This window comes from Heptranchias perlo, unplaced genomic scaffold (genome assembly GCF_035084215.1).
Source record: "Heptranchias perlo isolate sHepPer1 unplaced genomic scaffold, sHepPer1.hap1 HAP1_SCAFFOLD_60, whole genome shotgun sequence".
Lineage (NCBI taxonomy): Eukaryota > Metazoa > Chordata > Chondrichthyes > Hexanchiformes > Hexanchidae > Heptranchias > Heptranchias perlo.
In genome coordinates this window covers 2,048,187-2,071,634 of record NW_027139623.1, presented here as the reverse complement: position 1 = coordinate 2,071,634, position 23,448 = coordinate 2,048,187, and the positions used below count along the sequence as shown (strand labels likewise).

General features: G+C 45.6%; 5 protein-coding genes across 5 annotated transcripts; 2 read left to right on the top strand and 3 right to left on the bottom strand.

Moving 5' to 3' along the window:
• Positions 1 to 6,643: 6,643 nt before the first annotated feature.
• LOC137316739 (histone H2A-like) lies at positions 6,644 to 7,045 on the bottom strand. Its single transcript, XM_067980597.1, has one exon. It carries the CDS (start codon positions 7,031 to 7,033, stop codon positions 6,644 to 6,646), a length of 390 nt encoding a protein of 129 aa, XP_067836698.1. The 5' UTR covers positions 7,034 to 7,045.
• Positions 7,046 to 7,319: 274 nt separating this feature from the next.
• On the bottom strand, positions 7,320 to 13,674 carry LOC137316748 (histone H2B 1/2-like). Its single transcript, XM_067980607.1, has 3 exons — positions 13,503 to 13,674; positions 12,924 to 13,139; positions 7,320 to 8,775 (listed from the first exon to the last, which is right to left on the bottom strand). The coding sequence occupies exon 3, from the start codon at positions 8,387 to 8,389 to the stop codon at positions 8,015 to 8,017; it is 375 nt and encodes a 124-aa protein (XP_067836708.1). The 5' UTR covers positions 8,390 to 8,775; positions 12,924 to 13,139; positions 13,503 to 13,674; the 3' UTR covers positions 7,320 to 8,014.
• A 2,596-nt stretch (positions 13,675 to 16,270) lies between these two features.
• LOC137316730 (histone H1-like) lies at positions 16,271 to 16,885 on the top strand. The gene has a single exon (XM_067980589.1). It carries the CDS (start codon positions 16,271 to 16,273, stop codon positions 16,883 to 16,885), a length of 615 nt encoding a protein of 204 aa, XP_067836690.1.
• A 2,298-nt stretch (positions 16,886 to 19,183) lies between these two features.
• LOC137316734 (histone H3) lies at positions 19,184 to 19,594 on the top strand. Its single transcript, XM_067980592.1, has one exon. The coding sequence runs from the start codon at positions 19,184 to 19,186 to the stop codon at positions 19,592 to 19,594; it is 411 nt and encodes a 136-aa protein (XP_067836693.1).
• A 2,595-nt stretch (positions 19,595 to 22,189) lies between these two features.
• LOC137316751 (histone H2B 1/2-like) lies at positions 22,190 to 22,564 on the bottom strand. The gene has a single exon (XM_067980611.1). It carries the CDS (start codon positions 22,562 to 22,564, stop codon positions 22,190 to 22,192), a length of 375 nt encoding a protein of 124 aa, XP_067836712.1.
• Positions 22,565 to 23,448: the final 884 nt, after the last annotated feature.

Below are 23,448 nucleotides of genomic sequence, written 5' to 3'. Positions count from 1 at the left end.
CCTTTGACAGGGATTTATTTAAATTTTACTCAAAATAGACTTGGAAATCCGGCGATGAGACCGGCCACACAAACACAGTGACATTAATCTAACCCGCCCGCCCCTTTAACACACTCTCTCTGACACAATGTTCACATCTTCACATTCACAGGACAAACTGTTCGCCAGATTGACAATTCCCGGGACAGGCTTTCCTCCCCGCTCGGCCTGTGCTGCAGATTCTCGGGGGTTCGTTGTCGTTTCCCAGCTCAGTAACTGTTAAACACTCTGAGGCCGGCGCTCCCCACAGTGTCTGGTCCCCAGTTTCAGGGACAGGAGTCAATCACAGCTGTGGATGTGATTATCCATATCTGGTTTTACAGGATTATATTGTTGGCACACAGAAATATGTTTGGTTTCGATGAAAATACAAATTATCCGCTCTGGGCTCCTCCAGTCTCTCTGTGTTTCTCTCTCCTCCTAAACTGACTGACAGATAATAGTAACTGGTGTCCTATCCGTCCGATTCTCAACACCCAGAGACGGCTCGTTACTGAACAAATTCAACACTCACAGACAGTCCAGTGTCAGTCAGTTACAGGCTGTCTTAGTCGACCTTTCGTTACAGGATTGGATGCAGATAAATGCACCGCCAGACCGGCTGATGCAAAATAGAACGGACGGTGACCGTCTCAAAATCAGCACACAGACACAGAATCAATCTTTCACTTTCTATCAGCGTGTATTTATTGCGCTCAGTAACAGTATGACAACTTCATGTACAGCACAAGAGAGAGAGAAATACAGACAGACAGATAAACAGACAAACAGAGACACACTCAGAAAGACACAATATCAGTCTCGCACTTCCCATCAGTATGTCCGTTGCACGCTCAGTAACAGTATCCCACCTTCATGTACAGCGCTAGAGAGAGAGATACAGACAGACATATTATCAGCCTTACGCTTCCTATCAGTTTGCCTGTATCACGTTCAATAACAGTATCCCTCCTTCATATACAGTAGAAAAAGAGAGAGAAACTGACCTGTAATGTCCCGTTTTCACCCAGTAACACATTGGAAATTATTCCGTTCCAATTGCTAATCCACTGTGGAGTGACAGAAGATGCAGTCTCATATCTCACTGATATTATTTCAGAGACAGACACATTATTAATCCCACTCTCAGGGACAGTGTCACACATTTAACCCTCTCTTGCATGTTGTACCCTTTGCAATCTTGCAGCTGAGGGCCAATTGGTATTACTCTCAGTGACGGAGAGTTTCACTCTGATTATATTAATCTGGGACTGTTGCCGTCAGATATTAATCTTACACGGTCCCAGCAAAGACAACAACTCCTACTTTCTCCCCTGTTTCTCCAGGATTGGTTTGAGAAATCCTCCCTCCAGTTACTAAGTCAAACGTAAGTTTTGTCAGTGGAGCGGCCAAGAATGAACAGAAGCCATTGGCTCATTTCACAGCCGCCCACTTTATCTCCGAAAGGCTCTTTATCATCAAAAGATACTGAGAGAAACCGAGAGGGGATTAGAAACCTGACTTGTGCAAAGGTCCCTGCCCCATCGGGTAGTCCCATTCATGGATCAGTGAAGGGGCTGGATTGTGTCTGGATGTCACTAAATTGTTTTAAAACAGCTCAACACACCTGGCACATTTAGAACCGAGATGAGGAGAAATTTCTTCACTCAGAGGGTGGTGAACCTGTGGAATTCTCTACCACAGAAGGCTGTGGAGGCCAAGTCATTAAATATATTCAAGAAGGAGATAGATATATTTATTAATGCTAAAGGGATCAAGGGAAATGGGGAAAAAGCAGGAACAGGGTACTGAGTTGGACGATCAGCCATGATCATTTTGAATGGTGGAGCAGGTCCGAAGGGCCGAATGGCCTACTCTTGCTCCTATTTTCCTTGTTTCTATGGTGTGCAGAAGCTGAGTGCTGCAGTAATTCAGTGGAGTCGGACACTGACACTGTTTGTATCATTGGATTTCATTTGTGGATATTCAAAATGTTCACTATCAGAGATATTAAACTGATCACTTTTGTATTTTCTACCTCACCTGTTCTTGAGTTACAAGACATACTTTTTCTTTCTACAGGCAAATATTTTAAGGAGCCAGAAAAAAATGTGATGTTTCCATCACCGGAGGCACAAGGAACAGGGCAGCCATCTCCTGCTCACACACGGTAGGTACATTATAACTCACAGAGCACAGAGACACAGATAGGTCATCCGTTCCACAATCTAAGACAGTCGAAATAGTCAGTCCCACACTGATCCCAAGTACCACAGACACACTTTCAATTCAACAGTCAGAGGAGGAGAGGCAGATGTTGTTTCTATTTCACCCCAACTCAGTACAACTGCCAGGGAGATCCATAAATCCCAGTCCAATATCACACCACCATCAGATTGAAAGGCACTGTGTCAATTTCACAATAGTGCAGCCAAAGCTAGAAATTAAATAACAAATAGAACTGACACACGGTGCCCGATTGAAAGATACAACATTAGTCCCAATAATGTAAACCAAGATTCATCTCAAATAACGAGTAGAACTCACACACATTATGATATTAAAAGACGCAGTATCCATCCCAATTCTGTAACCTGAGATACAAATGACAGACAAGTCCAAAACTCACATACAGTATCAGAGTGAGAGATGCTGAAAGATAGTATAACCTGAGAAACAAAATCAGATACCAGTTCAGAACTCACCCATTTTATGAAACTGAAAGTTACAATTTCAAATCGATTAGACCCAGAGCAACACATTACGGAGAAGTGCTAAAGTCTCTCACACTGACACCCTGAAAGATACAGTATCAATTCCATTAGTGCAGACTGAGCCACACATTACATAGCAATTCAAAAATCTCTCAGTATCAGACTGAAAGATACAGTATCAATTCCATAAGTGCAGATTAAGCTACATATTACATGGCAATCCAAAAATCTCTCAGTATCAGACTGAAAGAAACAGTATCAATTCCATTAGTGCAGACTGAGCTACACATTACATAGCAATCCAAAAATCTCAGTGTGAGACTGAGATCCAGTATCAATTCCATTAGTGTTTGCTGTGATACAGGTTTAATATCAGTCCAAAGGGTACACAGCTTTTCTCATTAAAACCAGCAGCAAGAAATTCCAATGTGCACAATATTAAAAAAATTAACTTCTAAGGGGAAAACTATTTATAGGTATATATATAAAGGAGAGAGTTTAAAACACCAAACTGGAAACTGAGTTCCAATTAAAATACAGACAAGGAATTAATCCTGACTTGTGTCCTGTTCCAGAGACTGACAGATCCCCAATGAATCCCCAGATTCTCACACTGTACCAGAGAGTGAGAGATACACGATGAATCCCACACTCACACACAGTACCAGAGACTGACAGATACAGAATAAATCCCACACTCACACACAGTACCAGAGACTGACAGATACAGAATGAATCCCACACTCACACACAGTACCAGAGACTGACAGATACAGAATGAATCCCACACTCACACACAGTACCAGAGACTGACAGATACAGAATGAATCCCACACTCACACACAGTACCAGAGACTGACAGATAAAGAATGAATCCCACACTCACACATAGGACCTGAGACTGACAAATTCAGAATTGCTGCTTTACTCGGCCATCATCCTTTGAATCTGGTGGGGAAATTGAAAGAAAGTCAGTCAAACTGCCCCATTTTAATGTTTGTCTCTGTAGAATTTACGACCCAATAAAGTGAAGACGGGTCCGGGGTCCGTTCAATTCCCTTTTGCTTTGCTCTCGCTCTCATTCAGATTTACACCGCCCCCGGTTTTCCCGTTAACCACCACTTTCAGGGCTAAGAATCAGAATTCAGTTCCTTCCTCTTTCTCACTGCGCAGCCAGTCTCTGAAATAATTAATTACTGATGTTAATATCCCACATATTAGCAGCACGTTCCCCGCAGTGTAACAATCCAGAATGAACGCCTCGGGGAAAAGAACAGGCTCATTTTCAGGCTTCGTCAATGATTCCGTTTTCAGGACACACGGCTCCTGTTCAGTCCCTGCAACGGAATCAATCGATAACCTGGAATTTGTTATTTTTACAGGTAGAAGTGAAATTTGTCCATATCAGCAATCTATGAATGGGGTTTTATTCCGCAAGTTATGGACAATGTGTTTTTAAACAGCGCTAGGAATCTGGGACGTGTAATACGGAATAACATTATTACAAAGAGATTTTAAGTCTTTGTCTGAAAACGACATGTCCGAGTAATTCACTGATTTCATTCACTGAAATTGGCGGCCTTTTTCAAATTTTAAAAAATCGGTCAATTCTGGCCAATAATTTGCTCTGTTTTCTTATTGACGTCTCTCCGATTGGTTAAGGAAATTAGTTTTCAAGCAAAGCAACCAATGAGAAGTAGCCTCAGTTTGGAGCGGGCTTTGAGAGTTGGGCCTGTGGTAATTCCAGGTCCCCAATGACTGAGCTCAAACGGTTCAATTTCACAAACCCTCTCAGTATCAGTGTCAGAAACAACCGTCAGAGGGAAAATCCATATCACAAGCTGGACCCTTATCACAGCGGCTCAGCATAACCTGTTCTCCCATGGAAACCCCCGGTCCCACATCACAACATCTGACTGATAAATAGAACCAAAACAGAGCGAATGGAGTGAAGGAGCATTTCACTGAGGGGGGAAATGCAGGTCCGGGTAAACTCACTTGTAACGTTCCCTGGACAATTCAGTGCACTCATTAAGGGAAATTTTCCTCTCAGTAACCGGTGCAGCACGCCGCCGATCCCACGTCACCGTACTGTGTGTTCCAGAAAACTCCCTAATTATAAAACTATTCCCGAGCCCCATATATCCCGCACCAGTTCCCAGGTCAGTGCTCTCTCTGTGAGGCGGTGGGTGGCTCTTAGAAGAGCCTTTGTTTTGTGTTCGGTTTGAAAGTGTCGAGTTGTTCAGCCGCCGAATCCATAGAGAGTGCGGCCCTGCCGTTTCAGAGCGTACACCACATCCATGGCAGTGACCGTCTTGCGCTTGGCGTGTTCAGTGTCGGTGACCGCATCCCTGATCACATTCTCCAGGAAAACCTTCAGCACCCCTCGGGTTTCCTCGTAGATCAGACCCGAGATCCGCTTGACACCGCCACGGCGAGCCAGGCGGCGGATGGCTGGTTTGGTGATCCCCTGGATGTTATCACGAAGCACTTTACGGTGCCGCTTGGCTCCTCCTTTGCCCAGTCCTTTGCCTCCTTTACCTCTTGTAAACAATTTTACAACACCAAGTTATAGTCCAGCAATTTTATTTTAAATTCACAAGCTTTCGGAGATTTTCTCCTTCCTCAGGTAAATGTTTCATTTACCTGAGGAAGGAGAAAATCTCCGAAAGCTTGTGAATTTAAAATAAAATTGCTGGACTATAACTTGGTGTTGTAAAATTGTTTACAATTGTCAACCACAGTCCATCACCGGCATCTCCACATCCTTTACCTCTGCCAGACATGATGATTCTTCGCTCAGATCGCCGCTGAATGAAAAACTCTCGCCTTTCTTCTCTATTTATAAAGCCCGCCCCGACCTGGTTGAGAAAGGCACATTATCGGAGAGATCGGGGAGGAGTGTTTGAATGACAGACAGAGCATGAAGTGCGGGAGGGAAGGAGACTGGCTCAGAATGACGGACAAGCTGACGTGAAACTTCAAGCTCCGCCTCCAGGAATCAGTTACCGTATTTATAAAATTTTCACCAGCATCAAATGCGAAATATAAATTCAGACACAATCCTGACAGACTCCGGCTTAATATTCAAGGATTTCTGGGGAAAAAAGGCGGAAAATACAATTTAAATTCAATAAATGAGGCACACTACAGTTCCAATACAATCACTATCATAACAGAATCAATCAGTGCCGCTCCGGGACCGTTGGAAGAGGGAGTTTTAGTTTTCAGATTTGTAGCTGACAGAAGGCGCCCAATAGTTCAATAAACATAAATCGGTGTGGAAGGCACCCGATACCTTTCCGTGCTTGGGTCAGTGTGGGACTGGATAGATTCAGGCACCGGGATGGATGGAGAATTATCCTGTGTGGGGACTGGATTCAGGGACCGGGATGGACAGAGACTTGTCCTTAGCCACTGTGTGAAGCGGAATCTTGAACTTCGCAACCTTAGCGTCCAATTTGACCCTGAGATAAGCATCTGATCCCATTTCCGCTCCACCACCAAGACCGCCAAATTCCACCCCCGAAACATCGCGTGTCTACCGCCCCCCGCCTCAGCTGTTCTGGTGCTGAAACCCGCATCCACGCCCTTGTTACCTCCAGACTTGGCTCTTCCGATGCTCTCCTGGTCAGCCTCCTATTTTACGCCCTCTGAAATCTTCAACTCCTCCAAAACTCCGTTCCCCTATCCCAACTCGCACCAAGACCCGTTCACCTATCACCCATGTGCTCGGTGACTTACATTGGCTCCCATTCCTTTACCCGCAGTCGTGATGTAATATATTAACGTAGACCGGGGATAACTGTAATCAATAGGTCAGTCTCTTCAGACAGTAACCAGCCCTTTCACAGATACAGTGGGTGGCTCTGAAAAGAGCCTTTGGGTTATCAGATTAAATCTTGGCCGCTTTATTTGCTCTTGGAGCTCACAGTGCTGGTTTTCTTCGGCAGCAGCACGGCCTGGATATTAGGCAGCACCCCGCCCTGAGCGATGGTCACCCGTCCCAGCAGCTTGTTGAGCTCCTCGTCGTTGCGGATGGCCAGCTGCAGGTGTCTGGGGATGATGCGGGTTTTCTTGTTGTCGCGGGCCGCGTTGCCGGCCAGCTCGAGGATTTCAGCCGTCAGATACTCGAGCACAGCAGCCAGATAGACCGGGGCTCCGGCACCCACACGTTCAGCGTAGTTCCCCTTTCGCAGGAGCCTGTGAACACGGCCCACAGGGAACTGCAGTCCGGCCCGGGATGAGCGAGACTTGGCCTTGGCCCGAGCTTTACCGCCGGTTTTTCCTCTTCCAGACATTTCCACAATCTCACAAACACTTTCACAAAGAATGAAGAAATCCTCCCGCACTCGCCCTTCTTATACCTTCTGGAGGAGAACAGTGGGGGCAATTGTGATTGGTCCATCTGTCCTCAATCTCATTGGTTCAACGGATAGCCCTTTCAGAGAGCTGTTTCATTCACCAATCAACAGCCGGCAATGAGAAAAGGCGAAAATACCGTTTTTTTGAAATTTGAAAAGCCCGCCAACATATCTGTGACACAAGAAGCGGATTTAGGAAAAAAAACTCGCCTTAAGACAAAGATTTAAAAATCTCTCTCCTTTTACTCTGTTGTTCCACATTTCCCATCACAACTTCCAGAATCTTTTACAATCCGGTTAAAATCCGGCTTCATTCACCGTTCGCTTTCAATCGGGCTCCAATAAAGTCCCATTTTGTAACGGGACAGATTGTGGATTGATCCCTGTTCACAGGAGCTGCAGCGCGATCGAAACCGGAGCCGAGACTCCTGGTGTAAGAAGTCGAACAGTGACAGAGCCTTTAGACTATTCTGTCCTCGGTGTGAAGTCGCTTTCAGGGTTGCTGTTTTACAAAGGATTGCGGTTCTGAAAGTGATATTCCCGAATAATGAACAAACAAACGTGAAAAGGAGAAAAAAATGACTGAAGTCTAATCCACCGCCTTAAAACGGCTGTGAAGGTGCAGACGCGGGGAAAAGGGCGGAATATGATTGGAAATGAGAGGATTATGGAGACGTTTTTGGTTATTGGGACCAAATAAAACAGAGACACACAGATTATAACGGGCAGTGATTATGAGAATCTTCCAGATTTGAAGAGAAATTACAATAGCACATGAGTTATAGAGAGACAGTTAATATCAAACTATCTACAGTAAAATGATTCCATGCAGAGGTGTCGTTACAGCGTCTTCAGAGAGACTTTGGGTGGCTCTTAAAAGAGCCTTTGTGTTAATTTTTTCCAATAGATTGTGGAGCTTTACTTGGAGCTGGTGTACTTGGTCACCGCCTTTGTCCCTTCCGACACGGCGTGCTTGGCCAGTTCCCCGGGCAGCAGCAGGCGCACGGCGGTCTGGATCTCCCGGGAGCTGATGGTGCGCCGTTTATTATAATGAGCCAGGCGGGAAGCTTCACCCGCGATGCGCTCGAAAATATCGTTCACAAAGGAGTTCATGATGCTCATGGCCTTGGAGGAGATGCCGGTGTCGGGGTGAACCTGCTTCATCACTTTGTAGACGTAGATGGAGTAACTCTCCTTCCTCGACTTTCTCCGCTTCTTGCCGCCCTTGGCTGGTGCTTTACTCAAGGTTTTCTTGGCGCCCTTCTTGGGAGCTGCTTTCTTGTCCTCAGGCATTTTCAAACTCAATTTCAGACCCAGAAATGACCCAAATCCGCTCCGAACTCGGATTAAATAGGCAGCCCCACAGCCCTATGGTAATGAGGGATGGGGGAAGGCAATGATTGTGATTGGGTCATTGGGAGTGAGGTCACAATAATTATTAGCTGTAACTCTCTGATTGGATTCTTCAAATATCCAATCAGATTTAATACCTGCCACCAATCACAAACACGCTCACACTGCACATTGTCCGGTTTCAGCAATTTGTTCCGAACTGTTGCAGTTCTGCTTCCGGCCAGTAGATGTCCCCAAACCCCGGGTCATTGAAGTTTACAGATGAGAGAGGGACAGAAGATAAACTCATTCTTCACATTATATTGCACGGGTGGGATTTAGAAAAACTGGGAATGGAAAACATTTTGTTCGAACAAACGTTAGTTGTAATGCGGTGTTAAATGCTTGTAATTAATTTTGGGGGTATTGCCTATACTGAGGAAGAATGCAACAAAATACAAGAAGATTTAATAAGCTTGCTGAAAGGCGGTGTAAATGGCCATTGAATTTCCATATGGAAAGGTGTGAGGTGGTTCATTTTGCTCGGGGGAATAAGGAGGCCACATACTGCTTGGAAAATAAGAGTTTAAATGGGGTAGAAGAGCAAAGGGATTTAGGGGTACAGATTGACAAATCATTAAAAGTAGCAACACAGGTTGATGAGGCCACAGAAAGCAAACACAGCACTGGGGTTTATTTCTGGAGGAATAGAATTGAAAAGCAGATAAGTTATGTTGAACTGTAATTTAAACTGTCAAACCTTCTGTTAAACTGTTAAACTTTCCCTTTCTGAAATCCGTGCTGACTATTCTTTATTATATTTTCGGTTTCTAGATGTTTTTCTATTGCATCATTGAGTAAAGGATTCCATGATCATTCCTACCACCGACCTTTAGTTAACTGGTCTATAGTTCCCTGGATTTGTTCTATCTCCTGTTTTAAAATATAAGAATCACATTAACTGTCATTCAGTCCTCTGGCACTATTCCTTTTTGTGATGATTTTTTCTATATATGTAACAGTGCCTCTGCTATCTCTTCCTTTGCTTCATTTAATATGTGCAGAAGCAATCCATCTGGACCAGGAGTTTAACCACCCTTTCAACTTAAATGTCTTGATTTCTTTATTGACCTCTTCCTCCAATATCATGTTCACCCTGTTAATCTCCCGGGTCAATACTGAGGCAAAGTTATCATTTAATATTTCTGGCATTTCACTGACGTGACCTGTGAGTTTGTTTTGTGCATCCCCTTGTGGCACTCAAGCTATTCTGATTTTCCCTGTTTTATTAATGTGTCTGTCGAATAATTTAATATTTCATTTGATATTCCTTGATGATTTGGACTGGTATGTAATGTATAGCTCAGTCTGTACCAATGGTATTGATACTGTATGTTTCAGTATAATATTGGATGAGTATTTAGAAATTTATATAATATGTAGCTCAGTCTGCACGAATGGAATTGATACTCCATCTTTCAATCTGACACTGAGATTTTTGGACTGGTATCTGATGTGTAACTCAGTCTGCAGTAACATGAATCTGAGATTCGTTTTGTATCTGTCAATCGGTGGTACTTTGTGTGAGTGTGTGATTAATTCTGTATCTCTCAGTCTCTGGTATTGTGTGTGAGTGTGGGATTCATTCTGTATCTGTCATTCTCTGGTACTGTGTGTGGAATTCATTCTGTACCTGTCACTCTCTGGTACTGTGTGTGTGTGTGTGTGTGTGTGTGTGCGAATCATTGTGTAACTGTCAGTCTCTGGTACTGTGTGTGAATGTGGGATTCATTCTGTGTCTATCAATCTCTGGTACTGTTTGTGAGTGTGGAATTCATTCTGTTCCTGTCAGTCTCTGGTACTGTGTGTGAGTGTGGGATTCATTCTGTTCCTGTCAGTCTCTGGTACTGTCTGTGAGTGTGGGATTCATTCTGTTCCTGTCAGTCTCTGGAACTGTGTGTGAATTTGGAATCATGCTACATCTGTCAGTCTCTGGTTCTGTGTGTGTGTGAGAGGGTTTTTTTCTGTTTCTGTCAATCTATGGTGATGTATGTGAGTGAGACATTCATTCCGTATCTATGAATTTATGATACTGTATGTGAGTGATATAAATTCTGTATCTGTCAATCTGTGCTACAGTGTGTGAGTGTGGTAATTTATTCTAGATTTGTCAGTCACTGGTACATTGTGTGAGCATCATTGAGTGTGAGTGGGATTCATTGTATATGTCAGTCTCTGGCACTGTATCTGAGTGTGAGATTCATTCATTATCATTATGTAAATTTTATCTCCATTTATAGTATGGCGTTCAAAACTTTATTTTTAATCCCTTAATGTATGAATATTTTTCCCAGTCTTTTATTGGTAGATACTGATACACTTTAAAATGTAATGCGGTAGGTTATAATCAGATAATGTGGCCACTTTTTGGACTTCTATTAAATCTGTATTGATGGGATCACAATTGAGATTTAGTGTCTCTTCCAAACTGATATGGTGACATTTTTGAACTTATATATAATGTGTAGCTCAGTCTGCATGAATGGAATACTGTATATCTGAGTCTGAATCTGTATCAGTTTTTTGTAGTTGTTCATAAAGTGTAGATCAGTCTGCACCAATCGAATTGATACTGTATCTTTCAATCTGACACTATGAGATTTTTGGACTGGTATGTTATGTGTAACTCAGCCTGTACTAATGTAGGTGACTGTGAGATTCATTTGGGATCTCTCAGTCTCTGGTACTGTGTGTGAGTGTGGGATAGATTCTGTACCTGTCACAATCTCGTACTCTATGTGATTGTGGGATTCACTCTGTATATACCTTCTCCAGTACTGTGTGTGGGATTCACTCTGTATATACCTTCTCTAGTACTGTGTGTGGGATTCACTCTGTATATACCTTCTTTAGTACTGTGTGTGGGATTCACTCTGTATATACATTCTCTAGTACTGTGTGTGGGATTCACTCTGTATATACCTTCTCTAGTACTGTGTGTGGGATTCACTCTGTATATACCTTCTCTAGTACTGTGTATGGGATTCACTCTGTATATACCTTCTCTAGTACTGTGTGTGGGATTCACTCTGTATATACCTTCTCTAGTTCTGTGTGTGGGATTCACTCTGTATATACATTCTCTAGTACTGTGTGTGGGATTCACTCTGTATATACCTTCTCTAGTTCTGTGTGTGGGATTCACTCTGTATATACATTCTCTAGTACTGTGTGTGGGATTCACTCTGTATATACCTTCTCTAGTTCTGTGTGTGGGATTCACTCTGTATATACCTTCTCCAGTACTGTGTGTGGGATTCACTCTGTATATACCTTCTCCAGTACTGTGTGTGGGATTCACTCTGTATATACCTTCTCCAGTACTGTGTGTGGGATTCACTCTGTATGTACCTTCTCCAGTACTGTGTGTGGGATTCACTCTGTATATACCTTCTCCAGTACTGTGTGTGGGACTCACTCTGTATATACCTTCTCTCGTGCTGTGTGTGGGATTCACTCTGCATATACCTTCCCTAGTACTGTGTGTTTGTTGAATTATTTCCATATATGCAGTTTCTCATACTGTATGTTCATTTGGGATTCATTCTGTATCTCTCAGTCTCAGGTAGCTTGTGTGAGTGTGGGATTAATACTTTTCCTGTCAGTCTCTAGTGCTTTATGAGAGTGTGGGATGAACTCGGTATCTGTCAGTGTCTGGTACTGTGTGAGAGTCTGGGATTCCATCTGCACGTGTCAGTCTCTGGTACGGTATGCGAGTGTGGGATTCATTTTGTGTCTGTGTATAATTATTCTCTCAGTTTATATTATTGCGTTCCATACTGTAGCTTTCCTATCTTAATGTTTAAATAGTTTTTCTCATTACTTAATTGGTAAATATGGATGCACTTTAGGATTTGATGCTGGAGATTTTTAAACAGATAACTTGTGTGTGCTTTTTGGGCTATGATTAATTCTGTATCTCTGTGAACACAAATTTGAATGATAATGTATCTTTCAAACTGATATGGTGACATTTTTGGACTGCTGTGTAATGTCTATCTCAGTCTGCACGAATAGAATTGATACTGTATCTTTAAATCTCATACTATGAGTGTATTATAAACTGGTATCTAATTTGTTTCTCATGTGACGCTGTCACAGCATTTCTCAATCTGACACTGTATGAGAGTTTTGGACCTGTATGCAATTTGTATCTCATGCTGCACTATTCGAATGGATACTGCATGTATTAAACTCACATGTGTGAGAGAGTTCTGGTCGCGTATTCAATTTGAATCTCCGGTTATATTATTATAATTCATTCTCTACCTTTCAATCGGGCACCATGTGTGATTTCTATCTGATATTTAATTCGTAGCTACTGTTAACCTACTGTGGGATTGACAATCTTAAAGCATGACTTTGGACTGGGATTTTAGTATCTCCCTCTCAGTGGAACTGAGTGAGGGTGAAATGGAAACAGCGTCTGCCTCACCTGCTCTGTTTCCCTGTTGGATTGAAAATGTGTCTCCGGATCTTGGGATCAGTTTGGGACTGAGTACTTCTGCTGTCTGAGAATGTGGAACTGATGACCTGTCTGTGTCTCTCTGAATGATAACGTACTTACTGTGTGTGAGGAGCTGGCTGCACTGTTCCTTGTGCCTCGGGTGCAGGAAGCATCACATTGATTCTTGGCCCTTCAAGTATTTTTCTGTCAGAAGAAAAAAGTAACTGTTTTAACTCCAGAACCAGTGAGGTAGAAAATACAAAAGTGATCAGTTTAATATCGCTGTGAATGATCATTATGAAAACCAGCCATACAAACAGTGTCAGTGTCTGACTCCACTGCAGGACTGCAGCACTCAGCTTCTGCACACCAGGTGTGTTGGGCTGTTTTACAATAATTATTGACATCCAGACTCAATCCAACCCCTGCACTGATCCATCAATGGGACTACCCGATGGGGCAGGGACCTTTGTGCAGGTCAGGATTCTAATTCCCTCTCCCAGGGGAATAACCGTTCAATAGAAATATAACAGCAGTTGTATAAAATGTGTCCTTCACACTTCTCACCTGATGCCTGCAATAGATGCTCTTTGTATAACTCCCCACATCCTCACTGTCCAGCTCTGTTTCCACTCTTCACTGTCCAATAACAATAAACAGGGTGAGACTGGAACTAAACCAGGAACATTCACTACTGGTTTGGGGAGAGAAAGCAGCAATGATTTTAAATAGCAGGTTCTTCCCATTCTGTCTCCCTTCCCCTGGACACACCCTGTTCACACACAGCCCGAGAATGACCTCTCCCTTCCCCCGCTCACTCCATGTTCCGGGACCAGTTCCTGATCCACTCCGCCTCTTACAAACAGCCCCCGGACTCCCCCTGACCTTCCCCCGGACTCAATGCCGATCTCTGAGCCCATCTGCGGACACGGTCCCGAAGCGATGAGCTGCTGTAACGAGGCTGCTCTTTGCTCCCTTCCCCCGGGGGCCGTGATCTCTCCATTCCCGGCTGTTTTAAACCATCTTCTTCCGCTCACTGAGGGAATGGCGCCCACAGGCCGAGCTGGGGGAGGGCAGCGCGCATGCGCTCTTCTGCACCCCACGTGTCAGCGCAGGGGGCGGGGCTGAGTCGCGCATGCGCGGTTATCTGGTTTAATTCCCAATACAAAAATCGATGGAAACTTTCCCCAATTGGAATTTTTCAGAGTCTGAGCAAAGGAAGTGGGTCTGGGGGAAAGGTCAGAGGGAATGGGGTCCACAGGCAGTGCAGGAACAGGCACCAGAATGGAAAACAGATGGGATTCCACCAGTGCCTAATGCTGGAATCCAGACTGACTTTACAATCTCTAACTATTAAACTAGATGTTTCCATCCCTGCTGTTTCTCTCGGTATCTTTTGATGGAAAAGAGTCTTTCAGAGATAAAGTGGGCGGCTCTGAAATGAGCCAATTGGTTCTGTTCATTCTTGGTCCCTTTACTGATAAAGAAACTTGTGACTCCGTAACTGGAGGCCGGATTCCTCGAACCAATCCTGGAGAAACATGGGAGGAAAGTGGGAGTCGTTGTATTTGCTGGGACCGTGCAGGATTAATATCTGACGGCAACAGTCCCAGTTTATTTCAATCGGAATGAAACTCACGGTCACTGAGAGAAATAGAGAAGGGCCCTGAGCTGCAAAATTGCAGAGGGTACAACACGCAAGAGAGGGTTAAATGCGTGACACTGTCCCTGAGAGTGGGATTAATAATGTGTCTGTCTCTGAAATAATATCAGTGAGAGATGAGACTGCATCATCTGTCACTCCAGCATGGAATGGCAATTGGAATGGAGAATTTTCCAATTTGTGACTGGGTGAAAACGGGACATTGCAGGTCAGTTTCTCTCTCTCTTTTGTACAACATATGAAGGTGGAATACTGCTGCTGAGCGTGATACAGAGACACTGATGGGAAGCGTATGGCTGATACTCTGACTGTCTGTATCTCTCTGGCGCTGTACACGAAGGTGGGATACTGTTTGCTGAGTGTGAAACGGACACACTGAGAGGAAGTGTGAGAATGATACTTTGTCTGTGTGCCTGTCTCTGTCTGTCTCTTTATCTGTCCGTCTGTATTTCTCTATCTCTAGCGCTGTACATGAAAGCGGGATAGTGTTATTGAGCGTAATATGAACACCCTGTTGGAAGGTAAAGACTGATTCTGTGTCTGTGAACAGACCTCCGGTGCTGTTGGTGAGACGGTCACTGTCCCTTCTATTATGTATGAGCCGGTCTGACGGTTCATTTATCAGTCTCCAGTCCAGTAAGGAAAGGTGGAGAGAAACAGCCTGTAACTGTCTGACACTGGACTGCCAGTGAATGTTGAATTTATTCAGTAAATGGCCGTCTCTGGGTGTTGAGAATGGGACGGATAGGACACCAGTTACTTTTGTCTGTCAGTCAGTTTAGGAGGAGGGAGAGAAAGACAGAGAGACTGGAGGAGCCCAGAGCGGATAATTTGTATTATCGTCTCAACCAAACATATTGCTGAGTGTGAATAATATAATCATGTAAAACCAGATATGGATTATCACATCCACAGCTGTGATTGTCTCCTGTCCCTGAATCTGGGGACCAGACACTGTGAGGAGCGCTGGCCTCAGAGTGTTTAACAGTTACTGAGCTGGGAAACGACAACTAACCCCCGAGAATCTGCAGCACAGGCCGAGCGGGGAGGAAAGCCTGTCCCGGGAATTGTCAATCTGGCGAACAGTTTGTCCTGTGAATGTGAAGATGTGAACATTGTGTCAGAGAGAGTGTGTTAAAGGGGCGGGCGGGTTAGATTAATGTCACTGTGTTTGTCTGACTGGTCTCATCGCCGGATTTCCAAGTCTATTTTGAGTAAAATTTTAAAAAAATCCCTGTCAAAGGATCGCCTTCCTCCCCTGCCGAGCTCCAAAGTGGAAATTTAAGGTAAAGTTTCAGATCAATTCAAGATTTCAGCCGAAAAACGAAGATCATGTCAGCGATCGGGTGAGAGAGCGCGATCAGTGCAGCAATGAAACGGGTTTAAATCGAAACTGGTGCTTTTAATTCCGGTGCAAGTTTATCGACAGCAAACATACCGGTGTTAGAGATAGGAAGGGGCTAGTCTGGGACTCTGGAGTGCCCGATTTGAATTGGAATCGGGGAGTTTAAGAGGAGAGAGAAACACAGAGATGCTGGAGGTGCCGGGAGCTGACAGCAGGATGTCTCCGCCCCGTCCGCTCTGTGCCTTTAAGTTGCTCTGTGCCGCCGCCTCTCGTTTCATTTCTGCCCCAGCTCTGACTGTCAGAGAGATTTTCTGCAGATTCCCGGACATGACAGACACTGCAGCCGCAGAAGCGGCTCCTCCTGCCGCCGCCGCTCCACCCAAGGCTCCCAAGAAGAAGAAGGCGGTTCCCCGACCCAAGACCACCGGTCCCCCGTTGGGCGAACAGATCCTCAAGATTGTGGGGGATTGCAAGGATCGCAAAGGAATATCCCTGGCCGCGATAAAGAAGGTTCTGGCTACCAAAGGCCTGGATGTGGAGAAGCTCCGGTCCCAGATCAAATTAAGTATCAAGAGAAATGTGGAAAAAGGCTCCCTGGTGCAGATCAAGGGCACGGGCGCCTCGGGCTCCTTCAGAGTCGCTAAGAAGGAAACCCAGGCAAAAGTGTTAAAGAAGGTGAAGAAACAAGTGACCAAGAAATCTCCGGGAAAGAAACCAGCGGCCAAAAAAACAGCCGTCAAGAAATTAACGGCCAAGAAACCAGCGGTCAAGAAATCGACCACGAAAAAGGCGGCGAAATCACCAATTAAGAAGAAAGCGGCGGCTCAGAAGCCCAAGACCCCCAAGACAGTGAAGGCGAAGGCGAAGAAGGTGAAAAAACCGAGGGCCAAGCCCAAGCCGAAGTCAGCAGAGCCTAAGAAAGCAGCGGGCAAAAAGAAGTAAAAAATCAAGTGCAACTTGTGACCATCTGAACCCAACGGCTCTTCTCAGAGCCACCCACGTCTCTCAGAAAAGAGCTGATCCCGGAATCAGATGATTCCTGTCCCGGGGCCGGGCTCAGATTTCAGATATAAATCATTTCAAATAAACCCAGGGTGCTGGTGACTCGCTGATATTCGCTATCCCCGCCCCACCCCCACTGTCTGAAATAAAATAGAGAGAATGGGATGTCCGGGCCGGGCCTCACTGGAACTGGCGTGTGTTCGGCTCCAGTCCCAGTTCATTTATTCTCACAGACTCCGGGCGAGAGTCTGTGACAGGGTAAAACTGGCGGAGATCCGCAGCTATCACAATTCAAACCCCAACACATGAGATTCTCCAAATCAGCTGGAATAAAGTGTTTGTAAACTGCTGAACCCGTCTGGGAGGGGATGCGTGGGGAGATCGAATCGGGTCTGGGACTGAAATGGAAGGAGGCGGGTTGACTTGTTATAGAAGGGACTGTATTTCGGCAGGAATATTACTGACTGTTAATTGTAACGGGGCTTATTTAAAAGCTCTGTTTTTCTGGGAATCCATGAATATGAAGCCCGAGTCTGTAAGGGTTTGTGCGGAGCGCTGTGTTTCGGTTCTATTATCGATAAACGGTTTGAAATTGGCAGGTGGAGAAAGCTGGAGGTGGAGCTGGAAGATCAGCCGCCGCTCTCCGCTCTGTCCGTCACTCTGACTCTCTCCTCCCCTCCCTGTTTAATATCTCACTCTGTCTCCTCCCCTCCCTGTTCAATATCTCACTCTGTCTCCTCCACTCCCTGTTTAATATCTCATTCTGTCTCCTCCCCTCCCTGTTTAATATCTCACTCTGTCTCCTCCCCTCTCTGTTTAATATCTCACTCTGTCTCCTCCCCTCCCTGTTTAATATCTCACTCTGTCTCCTCCCCTCCCTGTTTAATATCTCACTCTGTCTCCTCCACTCCCTCTCTCACCCTGTGTCTGTTTCAGTCAGGTCGGGGCAGGCTGCATAAAAACGGAAGCAGCATAAGTTTGCTGTTCATTCAGCAGCGATTTGAGTGAAGAATAATCATGTCTGGCAGAGGTAAAGGAGGCAAAGGACTGGGCAAAGGCGGAGCCAAGCGGCACCGTAAAGTGCTTCGTGATAACATCCAGGGGATCACCAAACCAGCCATCCGCCGCCTGGCTCGCCGTGGCGGTGTCAAGCGGATCTCGGGTCTCATCTACGAGGAAACCCGCGGGGTGCTGAAGGTTTTCCTGGAGAATGTGATCAGGGACGCGGTCACCTACACTGAACACGCCAAGCGCAAGACGGTCACTGCCATGGATGTGGTGTACGCTCTGAAACGGCAGGGCCGCACTCTCTATGGATTCGGCGGCTGAACAACTCGACCCTTTCAAACCGGACACAAAACAAAGGCTCTTCTAAGAGCCACCCACCGCCTCACAGAGAGAGCACTGACCTGGGAACGGGGAGAGGAAAGATCTCGGGATGGGGAATCAGTTTCTGATATTTAATTAGTATGGGGAGATTCCCCAACACTCGGTACAGGGAGATCAGAAACAACGGCCGGGGTTCTCGGCCATCCCGAGAGAAGGAGCGGAATTCCCATTTCACGGTATAAATGAATAGGCGGGGATACAGAGTCTTTCCCCAGACATTACATTCTCCGCTCAGAGTAAAATCCCGCCTCACTCCCTCTCCCGCTGTGTCCTCTCTGCTCGCTCTTTATTTCCTGCCCTCATTCAATTATCAGTTCGATGTGAAGTTTCTGTTTGAGGAGCGGTTCACCGGGCCGGAACTGGCGGGATTTTTGAAATTGAAGCTGGACTTTGTCCCGTTCCGGAAAGCAATGACCGGGGCTTTATTCCCGCCCGTTTACAGACAGATCAGAGAATGAACCGGAATGTGAAACAGCCTGAGGTTTGAGCTGAGGAGTGGGAAATAATGGAGATTATAAAGAGAGAGATTCTTAAATTGCTGGAGGGAAATGAGATTTTCTTGAAACTGTTAATTGATGCTCTGAAATTGGCGGGCTTTTTGAAATTGATGATTAATTTCAGCTCAGCCAATTGGGGCCCAATATCTCCCGCCGTTTCGGTCTGACTGTCAGAGCTCGGTACAAACCTGCCAATCACAGGCCCGGGACGGTCACTCCCTGATAGGGTGTTGGACGTCAGCAAATCACAGGCCAGGGGCGGATCGCCTTAGACAGTTTATAAGGCGGCCCCAGAGCGCAGTCCGTATTAACAGTCTTTGTGTCTCAGGTTGTGTTCAGATCTGTTCAGAAAATGGCCAGGACCAAGCAGACAGCGCGTAAATCGACCGGCGGGAAAGCTCCTCGCAAACAGTTGGCGACCAAAGCGGCCCGGAAGAGCGCTCCAGCCACGGGCGGAGTGAAGAAGCCTCATCGCTACAGACCCGGCACTGTGGCTCTGAGGGAGATCCGCCGCTACCAGAAATCCACCGAGCTGCTGATCCGCAAACTGCCCTTCCAGCGCCTGGTGCGAGAGATCGCTCAGGACTTCAAGACAGACCTGCGCTTCCAGAGCTCGGCCGTCATGGCCCTGCAGGAGGCCAGCGAGGCTTACCTGGTGGGGCTGTTTGAGGACACCAACCTGTGCGCCATCCACGCCAAGCGAGTCACCATCATGCCCAAAGACATCCAGCTGGCCCGCCGCATCCGCGGGGAGCGCGCCTAAACCCGACCCGGCTTCAGCACCAAGTGCAACAAAGGCTCTTTTCAGAGCCACCAAATCGGCGATGGAAAGAGCTGAGATCTCCTGGGTTGAAATGGTGCGACAGTGCCGATAAAAATATACTAAAACGGGAAATTTATGAAGGGAGGTAGCGGATGTCAGGCGGGGCACGACTTTTATTTGTTAACTGTCCATATTATAGCCCGTTATAACACCAGAGAGAGTTCGGAGTAGAGCTGATCTGTGAAGTTTCGGGCAGGTAAAGTAGCAGTGTTAAATTTACACAAACAGACAAGGGTGACAATTCCAGAATGACCAACATCAGGAATTTGAAACGGACGCAGTTTAATTTCCACACATCACACCCAGGATTGGAGGGAGGTGAATTCCACTCATACAGCGCAGACTGAGTGCCATCATCACATCCAGTGCCACAATTGGACAGGGAAAGTGCTGGCAAACAGGTAAAGAAAGATCTGATTTTGATCCTACTCTTTCACATCAGGTATCCACACCCCCAGTGTCACTCCAACTCGGACATATACACAGGGAGAGGCTCGGGCACTCGTGCAAAGTATAAGAAATGCAAGTTCTCATTTCCGATATAGTATCAGCTTGGCTCTGTTGGAAATATTTTAATCTCTAAAGAACCAGACTCGGATCAAATGAAGTTTGTCTATTATCCCTCTCCAGCTGTAGAATCAGTGTAAAACTTAGTGTCACATTCACTGCGGTACTCGTCACTGACACAGGAACAGACTGACAGGGACAGAATAAATCCCTCTCACAGCCAATAACGGATAAATTTCATTCACTGATTCAGCAATCGCTGACACAATAATCAACACATCCGTCACCTTCTGGCGGACAAGTCTGGGAAATGGAAGTCAGACCGAGTAAGTGTTGTGGGAGGATGAGACTGTAAATCACACTTACAATAATGGCCGGAACACAATAGAGTGCCTCTTGTTGCCGATGATCAAACTGACCTGGTATTTCTGTATCCCACCCGCCCAGTTTCATGAACTGATTATTTTGTGTCTCATTTCCGATACAATCTGCAAATTTCAAACTATTGGAGGTTGGCGACATCTACTGTCCGGAAGCGAGTACTGCAACAGATCATTTGTATTTAAGAAGATATCGTTAGTTTCTAACTAATGGGAGGCAGTTAGATCTAGAATCGGAATCAAGGAACGTAAAATCACCAGAACTGAAACAGATTGTTTATTTATAAATTAATTTCTAACTCCGTTCATAGAGTAACCAGCCCTTTCATCGATACAGTGGGTGGCTCTGAAAAGAGCCTTTGGGTTATCAGATTAAATCTTGGCCGCTTTACTTGCTCTTGGAGCTCACAGTGCTGGTTTTCTTCGGCAGCAGCACGGCCTGGATATTAGGCAGCACCCCGCCCTGAGCGATGGTCACCCGTCCCAGCAGCTTGTTGAGCTCCTCGTCGTTGCGGATGGCCAGCTGCAGGTGTCTGGGGATGATGCGGGTCTTCTTGTTGTCCCGGGCCGCGTTGCCGGCCAGCTCGAGGATTTCAGCCGTCAGATACTCGAGCACAGCAGCCAGATAGACCGGGGCTCCGGCACCCACACGTTCAGCGTAGTTCCCCTTTCGCAGGTGCCTGTGAACACGGCCCACAGGGAACTGCAGTCCAGCACGGGATGAGCGAGACTTGGCCTTGGCCCGAGCTTTACCGCCGGTTTTTCCTCTTCCAGACATTTCCACAATCTCACAAACACTTTCACAAAGAATGAAGAATGATTTCCGTATTTCCCCTTCTTATAGACTAAAAGATCATCTGATTGGTTCTTCTTTAATACACCTCATTTGCCTATTTCATTAAACAATCAGATAGCTGGGAATCAGAAGAGGGCGGGATTTACCGGCCTCAAAGACCAGGAATTTGATGAATTTCAAAAAGCCCGCCAATTTCAGTGCAGTAAAGGACCGGATTTCGATCAATGTCGCCCTGAGCACAAGATTTTAAACCCGTTCTTTTTATCGTGTCTTATTCAGCGCTACCCGTCACCAATCGCTGGCGCTATTTTAAAATCTGCTTTAAATTTTCGCTAATTTTATCATCGCTTTCAAACTGTACCGAACGGGACTAAATCCCCATTCACAGCATTCCGTGAAGCGACACATTTCAATTTAGTCTTTATAAAAGTGACACGTTATAGATTGGTCCCTTCTCAAAGAGCCGAGAGTGTTTCTGTGAAAAGAGGGACCCGGACGGAGTTCTCATTCTGCCCCTATTCCGCTGTGTTACTGCAAGGGGTGGGTTTGCTTTTAATGTGGGGAGACTGAATTCATAGAGATAATGGAAATGCTAAGGGGTCATTCAGGGTGTGTTCGTCGCCGGAATAGTAACGCTTTAAGAACAAAGCGAATGGGAAGGAGCGGATCAGAAACTCGTGTTCAGTTTATGGGTCAGAAATTTCAACGGCGTAGAGTATCAGTTTTCGATTGGAATAATATCGCGGTATTAAAAACATACTATGTAAATATATCGGAAATGCAGATCCTTCAGAGAGGTTGTGGGTGGCTCTTAAAAGAGCCGTTGTTTTTTTTTCAGTACATTGTGGAGTTTTACTTGGAGCTGGTGTACTTGGTCACCGCCTTTGTCCCTTCCGACACGGCGTGCTTGGCCAGTTCCCCGGGCAGCAGCAGGCGCACGGCGGTCTGGATCTCCCGGGAGCTGATGGTCGCCCGTTTGTTGTAATGGGCCAGGCGGGAAGCCTCACCCGCGATGCGCTCGAAAATATCGTTCACAAAGGAGTTCATGATGCTCATGGCCTTGGAGGAGATGCCGGTGTCGGGGTGAACCTGCTTCATCACTTTGTAGACGTAGATGGAGTAACTCTCCTTCCTCGACTTTCTCCGCTTCTTGCCGCCCTTGGCTGGTGCTTTACTCAAGGTTTTCTTGGCGCCCTTCTTGGGAGCTGCTTTCTTGTCCTCAGGCATTTTCAAACTCAATTTCAGACCCAGAAATGACCCAAATCCGCTCCGAGCTCGGATTAAATAGGCAGCCCCACAGCCCAATGGTAATGAGGGATGGAGGAAGGCAATGATTGTGATTGGACGATTGGGCGTGAGGACACAAAACATTTACGTTCACTCTCTGATTGGTTTCTTCAGATATCCAATCAGATTTAATACCTGCCACCAATCACAATCACGCTCACACTGCACATTGTCCGGTTTCAGCAATTTGTTCCGAACTGTTGCAGTTCTGCTTCCGGCCAGTAGATGTCCCCAAACCCCGGGTCATTGAAGTTTGCAGATGAGAGAGGGACAGAAGATAAACTCATTCTTCACATTATATTGCACGGGTGGGATTTGGAGAAACTGGGAATGGAGAACATTTTGTTGGACCAAACATGAGTTGGAATGCTGTATTAAATGCTTGTAATTAATTTTGGGGGTATAGCCTAAACTGAGGAAGAATGCAACAAAATACAAGAAGATTTAATAAGCTTGCTGAAAGGCGGAGGAAATGGACATTTAGTTACCAAATAGAGAGTTGTGAGGTGGTGCATTTTGCTCGGGGGAATAAGGAGGCCAAACACTGCTTGGAAAATAAGAGTCTAAATGGTGTAGAAGAGCAAAGTGATTTAGGGGTACAGATTGACAAATCATTAAAAGTAGCAACACAGGTTGATGAGGCCACAGAAAGCAAACACAGCACTGGGGTTTATTTCTAGAGGAATAGAATTGATAAGCAGATAAGTTATGGTGAACTGTAATTTAAACTGTCAAACCTTCTGCCAAACTGTTAAACCTTCCCTTTCTGAAATCCATGCTGACTATTCTTTATTATATTTTCGGTTTCTAGATGTTTTTCTATT

Bases quoted from the DNA above. Each gene is read 5' to 3' on its own strand.
- LOC137316730 (XM_067980589.1), top strand. From the start codon at position 16,271: ATGACAGACACTGCAGCCGCAGAAGCGGCTCCTCCTGCCGCCGCCGCT.
- LOC137316751 (XM_067980611.1), bottom strand. From the start codon at position 22,564: ATGCCTGAGGACAAGAAAGCAGCTCCCAAGAAGGGCGCCAAGAAAACC.
- LOC137316734 (XM_067980592.1), top strand. From the start codon at position 19,184: ATGGCCAGGACCAAGCAGACAGCGCGTAAATCGACCGGCGGGAAAGCT.
- LOC137316739 (XM_067980597.1), bottom strand. From the start codon at position 7,033: ATGTCTGGAAGAGGAAAAACCGGCGGTAAAGCTCGGGCCAAGGCCAAG.
- LOC137316748 (XM_067980607.1), bottom strand. From the start codon at position 8,389: ATGCCTGAGGACAAGAAAGCAGCTCCCAAGAAGGGCGCCAAGAAAACC.